Source organism: Tachypleus tridentatus, chromosome 9, assembly GCF_004210375.1.
Source record: "Tachypleus tridentatus isolate NWPU-2018 chromosome 9, ASM421037v1, whole genome shotgun sequence".
Classification (NCBI taxonomy): Eukaryota; Metazoa; Arthropoda; class Merostomata; order Xiphosura; family Limulidae; genus Tachypleus; species Tachypleus tridentatus.
In genome coordinates this window covers 86,842,374-86,855,763 of record NC_134833.1, presented here as the reverse complement: position 1 = coordinate 86,855,763, position 13,390 = coordinate 86,842,374, and the positions used below count along the sequence as shown (strand labels likewise).

General features: G+C 30.7%; 1 protein-coding gene across 3 annotated transcripts in view; it reads left to right on the top strand.

Annotated features, from left to right (window-relative positions):
* The first annotated feature begins 242 nt into the window (after positions 1-242).
* The window catches only part of Cka (Connector of kinase to AP-1), a 62,034-nt gene continuing 48,886 nt past the window's right edge, over positions 243-13,390 (top strand). For 2 of the 3 annotated variants that reach the window (XM_076455525.1, XM_076455524.1), the window contains exons 1-3: positions 243-545; positions 1,926-2,029; positions 11,136-11,218. In XM_076455525.1, coding sequence (XP_076311640.1) covers positions 348-545; positions 1,926-2,029; positions 11,136-11,218 — 385 coding nt within the window. In that variant the 5' untranslated portion in view covers positions 243-347. The remainder of the gene's footprint in view (positions 546-1,925; positions 2,030-11,135; positions 11,219-13,390) is intronic. The other variant, XM_076455526.1, reaches the window with a different exon arrangement.

Genomic DNA, 13,390 nt, shown 5'->3' with positions numbered 1-13,390 from the left:
GAAATTAATCACAACTGAAAAAAATTACTTTATCAATAAGCTTTATTACGGAAAAACTAATTTTGAGATACTGTTTAAAATTAACTTTTTTCCTAAAACTGTCTTTAGTAGATATAGTACAATTCAAAAAAAAAAAAATTTGCTGTGAGGTTAGTACATAATAATTCGATCTTATATTATATAATTACTGAACAGGCCCCCTTCTTGTCAAATTCATTAAATACACCCTAACGAGGCTTGTAGTCACGTGATCACGAGAAGAGAAAAGACCTCTTCTATTTTCACAAAGCGTTGAGTCCGTATACTACTGTTAAGTTTAATAGGGGAAAATGGAACAGTAGATAAGGATGGATGACAATCTTAATCAAAATCATACAGGTCAATTTGGTCTAGGAGGATTAAATATACACGGCAAAAATAATCAAGAGGACCACAATTTATTGTCTCAGTATTCTATACCTGGAATATTACATTTCATTCAACATGAATGGACTAGATTTGAAGTGGAAAGAACGCAGTGGGAAGTTGAACGAGCAGAGCTACAAGTGAGTTAAATTAGGCTTAAATTTTACTAATTTTATGAAGAAACTTATCTTCATTCCTAAGAGCATAATTAGTTGTTGTACGTAAATAAAAATTGTATTTTCTTGTTGAATGCAAGAAGCCGATATAACGAAATAGATGTATCAATGTTTTGTTAGTATCATGTAATTTCAATTACAGATTCAGGGATTACTGTTACTGTTAGCTGTGTTAGGCCTATTACTTGCAACAATCAGTGGTGATCGCCATATTGTTAATAATTAATATAATAAAATTAATATCTATGTTATTTTATAATGTTACACTATGCTATGTAATATGAATAATTAAATTAGGAGGATATCTGATGCTGTGCTTGAAGTTTCAGAATTAAATACGAATGAACAAGTTAAAATTTTATCAACCCAGTTAACTTACCATTGATTAGACAAAACAAATATTCGTTTCATTAATTTCTATTTTGATTGATATCACTCAGTCTCATTACTTTTTTAATTATGCAGGTAAGCATAAAAATATTTGTAAACAAGCTAGTTGATGGATGGTCATTAGACTTAATAAGCTAACTCTTCCAGTTATCAAAAACCAATTAAACATTACAGTGCATACACCACATTATAATGTAATACATTACACACACATTACTCTGTATTCTAAATTGGTAAAAAGATAAAAGTTGGATTTTTAAGTTAATATCATTAATAATGTAATGAAGTTTCAATTTCTAGCAGTTTCATTCCACTTCTCAAATAAGCTATTCATAGGCAGATTATGATGTAAACCAGGTACAATTTAGTCCTTGAAAGTAATGGAGAGACAACCACCCTAAAAAAAATTTAAACCCACACTTTTCAGGAAATAATCAACTCTCTTCTTAAATACCTAGAATGTGCTGGTTTCCACTACTGCTGGTATACTTTTCTTCAAATCATTAATTTTCTTAGAAAAATAATGTGAGAATAATATGTATTTTTCAAATGTTACCTGTATTCTCTTTTAACAATTTAAGAAAATCCTAAACATATAACTTCTGTTTCATATAGATTCTTGATAGAGAGGGGGGGGAGAAACAAAAGAAACATTTAAGATTCTCTGCATATTTTTATATTCTGTCATGTTGATTATATCATAATCTTTAGTAATTGAAACTAAATGAGTATTTCAAATAAGGTTTGAACAAGAGCTGATATAGTGTAACAGTAACATTCTTTAACATTTCCTCAAGTAGATTGCAGGGGCTCTGTTATATCATTTTCCCATTGATAAACATTAAGGTGAAGATATCAGATATTTTATGCTTATTCTTGTGTCTTTGTTTATGAAATAATGTAAATACATTATACCAGAATTACAGACTTTCATCTAAATTTTTCCCCATTTAGGCTAGGATAGCATTTCTTCAAGGAGAAAGAAAAGGACAGGAAAATCTAAAAAATGATTTGATAAGAAGAATAAAAATGTTAGAGTATGCCCTTAAGCAAGAAAGGTAAGCCATTCATGCAATTTATGTATTTGTAACATTTCTTGCAGAATATTAATACATACAGTTTGCATTGTTTTATTTAAAAAAATATGTAAATATCTAATTTTGTGAATATTGCAGAATCACCTATATAAGGTCAATATTTAAGAATACGAGTAATAGTGCAGGGTTTTTAATTTGGCTCTCATAGTTTTCTTTGTAGAATGTAACCCCTGTACTATTCAAGTACTTGTGAAATATAATTACATAATATATAAGGTATAAGTAAAATATTTTGTAATAACCCATTACATTTACAAATTTTTTTTATGCATATAGACAATTGTATAATAGATTCTAGATAAAATTCTATAATTTGATCACTGGTATCAAAATGATATCTGGGCATGACACTTGCTTTCATTTGTGTTCTTTGTTGTCATAGCACAATGCTGTTATATCAGCAAAACTGATGTACTTTGTTGCCAAAAAGTAAATTGGCTTCTTGTCACATCCCAGAACAGCAGCTGTCTTACTGTTGCACAGCAGTGAAAGAGAACTGCAGTCCATTTTCTTTTTGACAAGTTCCTTAGGAAATTTCTTCCTGTTGGTCAAAGCTGTACCACACAAGCATGTACCTTGTTTCTCCAGCAAGTACTCTGCAACATTTACAGAAGTGTAAAAATCCATCAGTAAATATGTAGTGACTGCATCCATCAAATGGTTTGCACAACCAAACACTCTTTTTCCCACCCAGTGCTGTCTCCAGTGGCCGGTCCAAGTCAACTTACCCTGTATACATCTCTGCATCCACAATGTATCCACTTTTTTTTTCATATAAAAGTAATGTTTTTAGGCTCCAATTAATTGGTTTTGCCTTTGATATATTGCTTTATAATTAGTCCATTTTTTGTGGGTATCATTTCTTCATCAAGTGACAGTTCACAGTCTGGAACATAGTATCATTGAAAGTTAGCCACAGTGATGTCAAAAATTGGTCTGCTCTTGTATATTTTGTCCAACTTGTAAACATTTGGATCCTTTTTGTTTACAAAGTACAACATTGACCAGATAGCCAGAAATTGATCTGGAGTGAAAATTTTGCTGAATCCAGGTGTAGATATAATTCAGCTATCCTTCTTCCGGTACATCTTGTACTTGTTTTTGTAGATCAGCATATCCATGGCACATCAAAACCTGAAGAAAGCTTTTAGTTCAGAAACAGCTCAAACAATGTAGCATATTAGTTGTTAGGTTTTGCTTTTACATATTCAGCTTGATGATTTGTTTCTTGTGTGATTAAGTTTCATACAGATTCATCATAAAACAATGTAAAAAAAGTCCAGGGGCATACTCTTGCTTGAAATTAAATTTGGGATGCTTTTTGGACCTACATTTTCCAATGGTTTGAATTTGGCATCTGTGGTTGAAAATGAAATAATGTTAGTTGACCAAGTCAACTGACAATCATCAGGTTGATGATGCTGCACAGGTAACTAATACCAGAAATCTCAGTATTGCTACATTCTCTTTCAAAGGCATTACAAGTATAGTCACTGTCTAGAGTATTCTCTTGATCAGACTTCACCAACAGGTTTTTAGCCTGTGTGGCCATAAATCTGTCTTTTACACAATTTTATGTCATTGATGTCTGGTTTAATGTTTTCTTTCCATCTTACTTGATTGTTTGGTTAGGAATTTACATTTTGGCATCACAGCATTATCGAAACAATGCTAAAATATCCAGTGAATTGTTTTAACTTTCACACAGTAAACATAATAACAATAACTCAGAATCAGTTTGTTTTTGGAATGAAAAACAGACTCAGAGATGTATGCCAAGAAAACTATAATTTAGCACTGGCTACTTTACTGGCCCACCTGGTAATAGTGGTAGATGGTCAGGGTAGAAAAGTTGTAGATTTGGTTTGATCAAAAAGTTCCAAGACTTATTTTGAAGAACAGTGTACACACATCAGTATTATATGCTGTCCTCTTCAAAGTAATCTTCCCTCATACACTTGTTCCAAAGTTCCTGATGTTTTTTGAAAGCAATGCTGGAAGTCTTCAACTGTTATGTGACTAAGTTCTGCTTTCACATTATTATGGGTGGTTGGATGTCATCAACTCTCTTTCAACTTAATTTTGATTTTTGGGAACAGAAAAAATCACATGAGACAAGATTGGGAGAATACTGGGAGTGTAGTATCACAGGAATGTTTTTTTTTCTGCCAAAAATTCTTGAACAGGCACAGCAGTGTATGAAAGCTCCTTCTTTTCTGTCCATTTTTATTACAATAGGGGCAAGAAATACGTCCGTCTTTGAACACGTTTTTTGCAACATTGGGATAAAGTTGTGGGGAAGTTGCTTGTTCGTGTGGTAGATCACTATTTGTACTTTGTACACACCTCAGTGAAGCTCACTGCCTCTATACTGGCACCTGTAACAGAAGAAGTGTGAGAACTCTTTTTATCAGACCTCATATACCTCTACATCAGGCCACTTTTCTGGCCTGTAGGGTTCAAAGGGTTTATGTAAGTAAGTAAAAACATGCACTTATCTTAGGCACACCCATGTTAAAAAAGAAACTTTCTGACCTGGGGGGCAGTATTATTAATATTCGTTTTTTTTTCTGTTGTTCTCAGTGCAGAAATACTTATCCAATTTTGTTAAATTTATGGAAATGTAACATTTTGGGACAGCATGGAATCCATTGGGCCATCTCGACTTTTCATCACTCTAAAATAACTGAAAAAAAATATTAAGAACCTTAAAGCTATCTCTTATCATTCATGTACCTATTAGCTGAAGATGACTTACTCTGATAAAATTTATATTTGTTACCTCTTGTCCTACTATTCCCACTATTAAACACAAAAATAGAATGATTCATCAACACTGTCAATTCCCTTTACACTCTTTAAACAACTCATTTAAACACCCTCTCCCTTTCTGTTCTGGTTTTGTCTTTAAAAAATAATTTGATTAAAGTTTTCTATCATTTTTATATTTTGTTAAACTTCCAAGTTTTTGACATTTTTTGGAAAAAAATACTTCTCACTGAACATTTTTAATTCTTATTATTGTTGATCAGAATATATAGTCAATTTCTACTTATCAGTTTTTAATATAATTCTTTGATATTTTTCCTATTTCTCTGTTCACTGTTTCTGAACTTTTAAGTAATAAAGAACAGCATAAGCTGATGTATTGTCAGAGACCTGACCTTTCAAAACTGTCAGATCAAGTTATGTAATAATATTTTTGCTAATGCGATTCTTGGTTGATATTGGTTTATAGTTAATAATTAGTTGTTTTTTTTTAAATAATGTTCATTTATTTATGTGCATTGATTGAATAATATTAAAAAAAACTTCATCCATTAGAATACTTTACTGTTGTGCACCATACTTGCTAAACCTAACTAAGGTTACCTGATGTTTTGTCATTAGAAAATTTCAATGCATTTCATAGAAGTATACTTTTAACATAAATATTTTCAGGAATGAAAACATCTGAATAAACTAAAGAAAAATACCCAGATTTGTAGTTTTTATACTAGTCATCTAAATATCCCATTAGATTCCATTTTTCTCTCTTGGAGATAAGTTTTATTAGTTTTCCAGGAAACTGTAAAAAATTCATAGCCTATTCAGTTCAATGACATATGCACTTTGTAGATGTTTTCAGAGCTGAGTTTAATTAGTGATTTATATCATATATTGTGAGATTTTAAGAGGGGCTGTAAAAATAAAATTGTGAGAAACAAAACCTGGGTATTTATTGTTTCAAAGGATGGTAGTTCCTAAACAAGTAAAAACTGTTTTGAGATAGATATGAAAATTGAAAAAAAATATCAATAAGGTTCCTCGTTACTGTGCATAAATTCAACTTTGAAAATTTTTATTTGTGAATTATGCTAAATGATTGAAATGAAGTTACAGTTACTATTTCTGATGAAATTTTAGAAGTTGATATATGAGTATATACTTAACACCTGATAGGTACTCAATCATAAAGGGATTAATAAAATGTGACTTTTGACAAGTTATACTTCAATCCAGTTAATTTTTCCAACTTTCACCTCTCAGCTAATATTCTGTGTGGCAACCTATCAAAAGCCTTTTGAAAATCTAAGAACACCAGACTTACATGCTTTGCATCATTCAAATAATAACTAATAACAAAACACAGTTGACAGTTCTGTAAGATATAATTTCCCTTCATGGAATCCATATTGGTTGTGTCTTATATGTGTATGTAATAGCTAAATATCTGTCTGTCATGCTTTATATCTCTTAGAGTTAAAAACATGCAAAATTTTAAGACTAGTACATTACTGGAAAGTTGTTCATTTTTTTGCTATTTTTAAAATTTTATACTGATACTATTGATCTATCAGTCTTTGTATGTGTTGAATGGTCAGTTTGAGAAGAAGCTTAGTAATAAAAATTGTTCTTTTTCTGAGGGATTTGCTTGAAAAAATGGTGCTTTCTTCAACTGATTGAAAGAAATTTTAAAGATGGGGGTGTGAATGGAAAAAAAATGGATAAAGAGAGTGATGTGTTTCTGTTTTTTTGTTTGTTTATTTATTTATGCTTGCATGATTTTATTGTACGAAGAAAAATAAATCGAATATTTCCCTTTTGATAGTTCATGTAGAAATAACTGCCAAAAAGTGTTCACTTCTGCAGTGGTCTTTTCTTGCACTGAGTAGAATGACAAGGAACAATGTCATCCAGCAAAGAGTTAGTAAAACTGAGTAATTTAATGTGTTGGATATACCTGTTGCATCTAAAACCAAACATATTTGTTGATAATACATTGTATTCAGTCTCCTTTGCATAAAATCAAATGTGATGCAATTATTGTTATTTAAATAACACAAGGAATGACATGTGGTTATAAACAACCTATTAGACAATCATAATGGTTATATGCTCTGATTGAAGGAATTGGATTGACTGCTCATTTTATATTCATCACTTTTTTTTTGGAAAATTATTATTTAATTGTTTAAATGGGTGTCTGCTAGTAATGTTATATTTCACTAAAGTATTTTACAAAATTTCTTATTATTGCACTGCAGGATGTTCCCACTATAGAAGTAAGATTACAGAGCCAGCAATCTCCTGGGAAATTTTATCTCCGTTTAAACATAGTAATAATGTTATTGTTCTTGAGTACCTTTCTAATGTTTATTTACCTAGTAACAATTATAGGCTTGTATATCTGATATTTAATTTATTTTAAAATTCTGGAAAAAAATAAATTTAAAAGCTCAACTATTTCATTTACCTTTGTTGGATGAACAAAACTAGTCAGTTTAATAGGTGTTCATTATGTTTATTCATTTAATATTGTGGTAACTAGAGGACTTCATATTTCAGTGTTGTAAATGTGTGCAGATACACAGTGAAATTAGTAAAGGTAAAGTTAGACTGTATGATTGTCAGTTTAGCCATAACAGGGAGTTCCTAAAGTAAAAGTTTCACAGTTTGTATGGTAACAACAGAGATGGAGAAGAATAACTCATCTTGTCAGTTGAATTCTCAAATAATTGAGCCAGTCTGTGTACACTTTGACATAAAAAGAGAATTATTTAAAATTCTGGTTACAGCTGTGGTAACATAAATGAATTTATCACTGATTGTGTTTTGAAAACAGAAGAGAAGAAGTAATTCATCTGTTCAGTTGGGTTCAAAATAACAACCAGCCTGTGGACATCAGATGAAAAAGTGAATTATTTAAAGCTCTAGATATATTCATGATATCCTATAGTGTAAGAATTTTTTTGTACATATGTTTGACAAAATATTGAAAGTAATATTTTTGATTATTCCAACTGTTCAGGTAATTAAAATGGTGCCATTAAGATTTCTAAAGTTCCTATTGCAACCCAACAAGATTATTCGTACAATCATTTGTTTGTTTGTTTTATGTGCTAGTGTTCCCAATTTTGAAGTACCAAATAGATGCAGTGTTCTCTGTTGCCACATCCACTTGTCACATTCTCTTTCAGAAACTGTCATTTAATACTATATTTAAAAATAACAAAGCCAGAGTTTTTCCTATTAAATGATAGGTTGTTTTTAAAATAATCTGTTTTCTTTCTTATGAGAAACTTACTGATGACCTTAACTGAATTTTTAAAGGCTTTTGTTGCACATCTAGAAAGCCAGAAAAAATTCTTTGTTATGAAACATTTTCTTTTTGTATGTTATTTGGTGCATTATTCAATAAAATAGAATTTATTTAATGCAGTAGTGCAAGTAACATAAAAAAGTAGGGTTAAATTTCATCAATAGTTGAAAGCAAAAGATGAGACACTTGTATTCTTTATTTATTATTATAAAAGTAACTAAAGATTAAAAATTAATATTAATAATATTTTTTTTTATGAAGCATGCATGTGAGTTATGTAATTTGATACTGTAACATGAACTACACATTTGTTGCATGCTTTACAGTTTATGGTGTGAATAACTGTTAGACATGGTTTAAAGAGAAATAAAAGAATAAGATTTAAATATAAATAAATGTAGCATATACTTTTATAAGCTTTAAACCACTTGTAATAAACAACAATTGTGATATTCTGTTACAATTTGTGGTCATTTCAGAAAAAAGGAGGAAATGTGTAATTTCCTAACTTGTATGGTGGTTACATGGTTGGTCAAATCAACCAACATCATATTGAATTAGGTTAAAAAAAATAACAGATGAATATGAAGTTTTCCTGAGATAAAACATTTGATATTTATTTAGGAGGTTTTAGGGGCTATGCAAATGATAGTTGAAAACTTTCAGATGAAGAAAAGTATTTCCAATCTTATGAAAATTACTCATAAAGGGAAACAACTTAGTATAAAGTGTAAACAGTTTTTTTTATTGAACATTAACAAGCTATTTTTTGCTTACAGAAGGTAAATATATAGTGTATATTGTAAAGTTTTTATTGACACTAAAGTGCTTTTCTTCACTTTTTTAAATTTTTGATATAATTTCTCTATGAGGTGTATATGCTTCACTATGTCAAGTGTTGTGCCATTCAGTTATTGTGACATGAACTACATGTTTAAAGTGTAATATTCAAACAGTATCACAGAATTGTTAGTTAGACACTGTAGAGCAATAAAGCAATTAAATTTAATGAAATAAATGTAAGCTGTTATGAGTCTTCATTTATTAAGAACAAATAATTCTAATTTTTCTGTAAGTTGAAAAAAAGGATAATTGATTTATTCCACTTTTTTGTAGTTTAAGGTGTTCCGCATTGGAAAAGTTCCTATATTGTTTGGGTTTTGAAAATAACTAAGAGTTATAAAAAAATTAATACTCACTTAAGATGTTTAGGAGGTAATGCAACTGATATTTAAACTAAGATGAAGAAAGGTATTTTTAATCTTAACATGAATATCAGCATGTGCTCAGACTATTCATAATTTGAATCATGCACTGTCTTCATATATTCAGAGAAATCTTTAGTAAAAATACTTAATTAAAAATCTGATGATTTATGTACAAAAATTTATAACATTTGTCAAAAGCTTGCCAAATTATTTGAAGATATTGAAGATGTGGTTATTAAAACATTATAGTATGGATACTTTTATGGTTATGTAAGATTGATAAAAATGACTGAGCATGTGTGAATTGAATTAATATAATATAGATTTTATTCTGTGATTTATTTTTTATTGTATGAAATAATAACATAAAAATATGCCATAATTGATTGTGTAAATATACTGCAGTTGCAATAAAACCTTTATAAGGCCAAAGATAATATTAACAGTGACTCAGCCAAACATAAAGAAAATCCTGCCTAAAAATATCCAGAGAATGCAACCATATTTCTGTTGTAACATTTATTTCACTGATGAGTTATTTTAAATTATCTGGTGAAAATGATTCAAAATTCAGTTTATCTGGGAAGAACAAATTACTTCATTTCCTTTAACATTTCTACAAGCTTGAACACTTGTACACTACCATGTATTGTTATAGGCCTACCTTATGTAACAAACTGCTTTAATAATCTTATGATTAATGTAAAATCATCTTGTGCAAAGTATCTCAGTAGGTGTGATAGTGAACACAGATTCAAATAGTTTATGAAAACATAAAGATTTGAGTCTTTTTCCTGAAATAATATGTTCTTGAAAACAAACTGTATACATGTCTTCTCTCGTTATGAAACTGTCATATATTTATAATATAGCTTTGAATTTACAAGAACATTTACTACAAAATTTATAGATTTTTTTCTTGGCCTGTCTTAATGTTTTCATTTATGGTCTGTTACTCTATTTAACAAACAAAAAAAATACAAATTTTAAATCTTACACTATGATGTTTATCAAATTGGCAGCATCTTTACACATAATATTCTTGAGCAATTTCATAATGAATCCATCCAAAGAATAAAACTGATAAGAACTAACTCAAAAGAACAACATGCAAAAATATTTTAACGTTATTTAGCACATATTAAAAGGTAATTGTTTTTCATTTTATGATTATTATACTAATTTTTCCTAAACTTTTCATGGATAGTTTATTACATGTGGCTTGCCAATATTTTTATGTAACCTTATATTTTTCTAAGGCACATAATTTTTTTTTTAAGCAGTATTTGTAAACTATATCTTTTTCTTCTTTTTTTTAAGAACTTGTAACACTAGTTATCTGAATATGATACCCATTGTGGGTAGAGCACAAATAGCCTGCTAAGCTGCCATTGGTAATATCACATAAAGTAATCTTATAAGTGAACTGTTCTGTATTGGCTCTAACCATCTGAACTGTAAAGGACAATCAGTTCATAGTACATCAACTGATTGTAACTGATATCTGAACTAACAAGTGTTACAACTTCTGTCTAATTTGTGATAAGAGTTATCATTACTTTAATCCTTCTTAATCTTGCTGTACTTTTTATAATTTGAAATGTAATGTCCATTTAATAGATAGTGTTTCTTGTCTGTACGTGAGTGTACTGTTTGACATCACAGAAGTATATTAGAAATATCTTTGTAATATTTAATCATTGGTACTTGGATATTTAAATTTTGTGATCAAACAAATAAAAATTAAACCTAATAAATGATTTATTTATCTTTGCAGAATAAAATTTCATAAGCTAAAGTATGGAACAGAGCCAAGCTTTACAAACTCCAAATCTGCTCTTTTTGATGAAATTACAAGAGGTAAGATAAAATATCTTATTTCAAAGTAGTTTTTCACTTTGAGTGATAAAAGTTAAAACACAGACCTGGATATTACTTCTGAATAATGTTACATTGTATTTAAGGATTTCAATGAAATCAATGTTAGTACATTTTTGAAACATGAAATGTTGATACTTCTGAGTGTTTGTTTAAATCATTGAATTCCATGGAAAAACTAAAAGGCTTCATCTAGTTAATTACTTTAACATGAGTAACAATAAACATGAAAAAAATTAAACTGTTGTGATAAAATTTGGTTTTGTCTAAACTATATCACAATTTTAAAGTAAAGGTTCCATTCTTAAATACATATGGTAAAATATGGTAACCAATAGTTACTAAGTGTATAGTTTCCACATGTTGTAAAAAACTTAAGTAATATATTCGTAGAGCAATTTCAAAGTGTAAGATATGTTAACATCCTAATAATAATTTTTCTAAAAGCATGTGTGTCTGTGTTGGATTCAAATTTACTTTCATTGAATCGTGATCTAAATCATGTTCTCATCAAACCTCAATATTATATATCCTTTTTGTTTTTTATACACAAATCCTGCAGCAGTGGAGATTACCTTGTATTAGCAGAAGCTCACACATATAGATATTGCAACTGTGTATGATTTCAAGTTGGAAAATAAAAGTGACATTTACTTTTCTTATTACAAAGTTTTGAGGGTTCTGCTTATATGATTGTAAGTTACATGTATGATTTTGTCAATTTTTAATCATAATGTGCAGTGCTTACATGAGATATATGTATTGACATAATGACACAGTTCAAACATTATTTAACTAAAATTGTAATTAATTCAGAAGCAATAGAAATTTTAACCTTATTGGTATAGGTTGAACATATTTTTGCATAATATTGTGGCCATCTGATCTCTATGTTATCCCCTCGGTGTGGATTCCTGTATGTGATGAGGGGACCTTCCAGGGAAGGTTGTTCTTTCAGTTTACCTCCTCTGGGATCTAAACATCCATCTGCATGTTTGCCATATATGGCAACTCATGAAGGGGAGGAGAGGGTCCTGGTGGTTGAGGGATCCAACCCTAACACACCACTTTGGCCTTGAATTCCTGTAGATGGGCAGCCTTGAGGTGGCCCCCTTGGATTAATTGGCTGGTTCACTCGAGCTAGTGTCAACCAAGTACCAGTGTTGAATGTTCTCAACAGGTATTGTGGACATTATATCTGATGCATGTGTTTGGGTATAGTGCTCACGAAACCCTGGCTTTTCTGCAGTGTCCTTGTTTGACATTGTAGCGAGTCCCCTCATAGGGCTCCATGGTGGGTGGGGTCAGTAGGCACCAAAATTTCCCTTTCTTTACTATGGATACCCCAATTAAAAATCTTAATAAAATAGTGAAAAAACAGTCTATAGGTAAAAGACCATGTCTTGAAGATCCTGAGCAGCAAACCTTACCATCTGTATCACCTGTTGTGTCTCATTTTCTTATATTGTATTCACTTTCAGACCAACCTTTAGGGCAAATGTCTCCCTTTTTCATTCAGAAGGGACTAAGAGGGACTTGCTGGCTCTCCAAAGTCAGCAAAGAAGCTTTGATCTGGTAACATATTGGTGGAAACATCCACACCTCAACACAGTGAACTCCTCTTGCATTCAAAGGCCATTGGGGATATACATATTGAGGTTACACCTCATGCTACTTTGAATTCATAATGAGGAGTTATTGTTGAGAGGGATTTGAAGAACATCCCAGAGTTGGAGATTCTCGCTGGTTTCTCCACCCAAAAAGAGTTTTTGCAGTGAGGTGTATATCCACTCACAAAGATGGAATTATGTCCTCATTCTCACATTTATGTCACCATGTCTGCCTGCCACCATCAAGGCAGGTTATCTTAATTGCAATGTACGGCCGTACATTCCAAACCCTCTCCGATGTTTCCAGTGTCAGTGATTCGGTCACTCGAAGACATCGTGTCATGGTTCCTTGACGTGTGCTCGTTGCAGTGGTACGGACCATGATGTCTACGAGTGTGAAACGTACCCTCATTGCATCAATTGCAATGGATCTCACCCATCCTACTTTCGTTCTTGCTGTAAATGGTTCGAAGAAAAAAGAGGTGCAGCATTTGAAAACAACTCGTAACATTACTTATCCTGAGGTTTGAAAATTGTTGCCCAC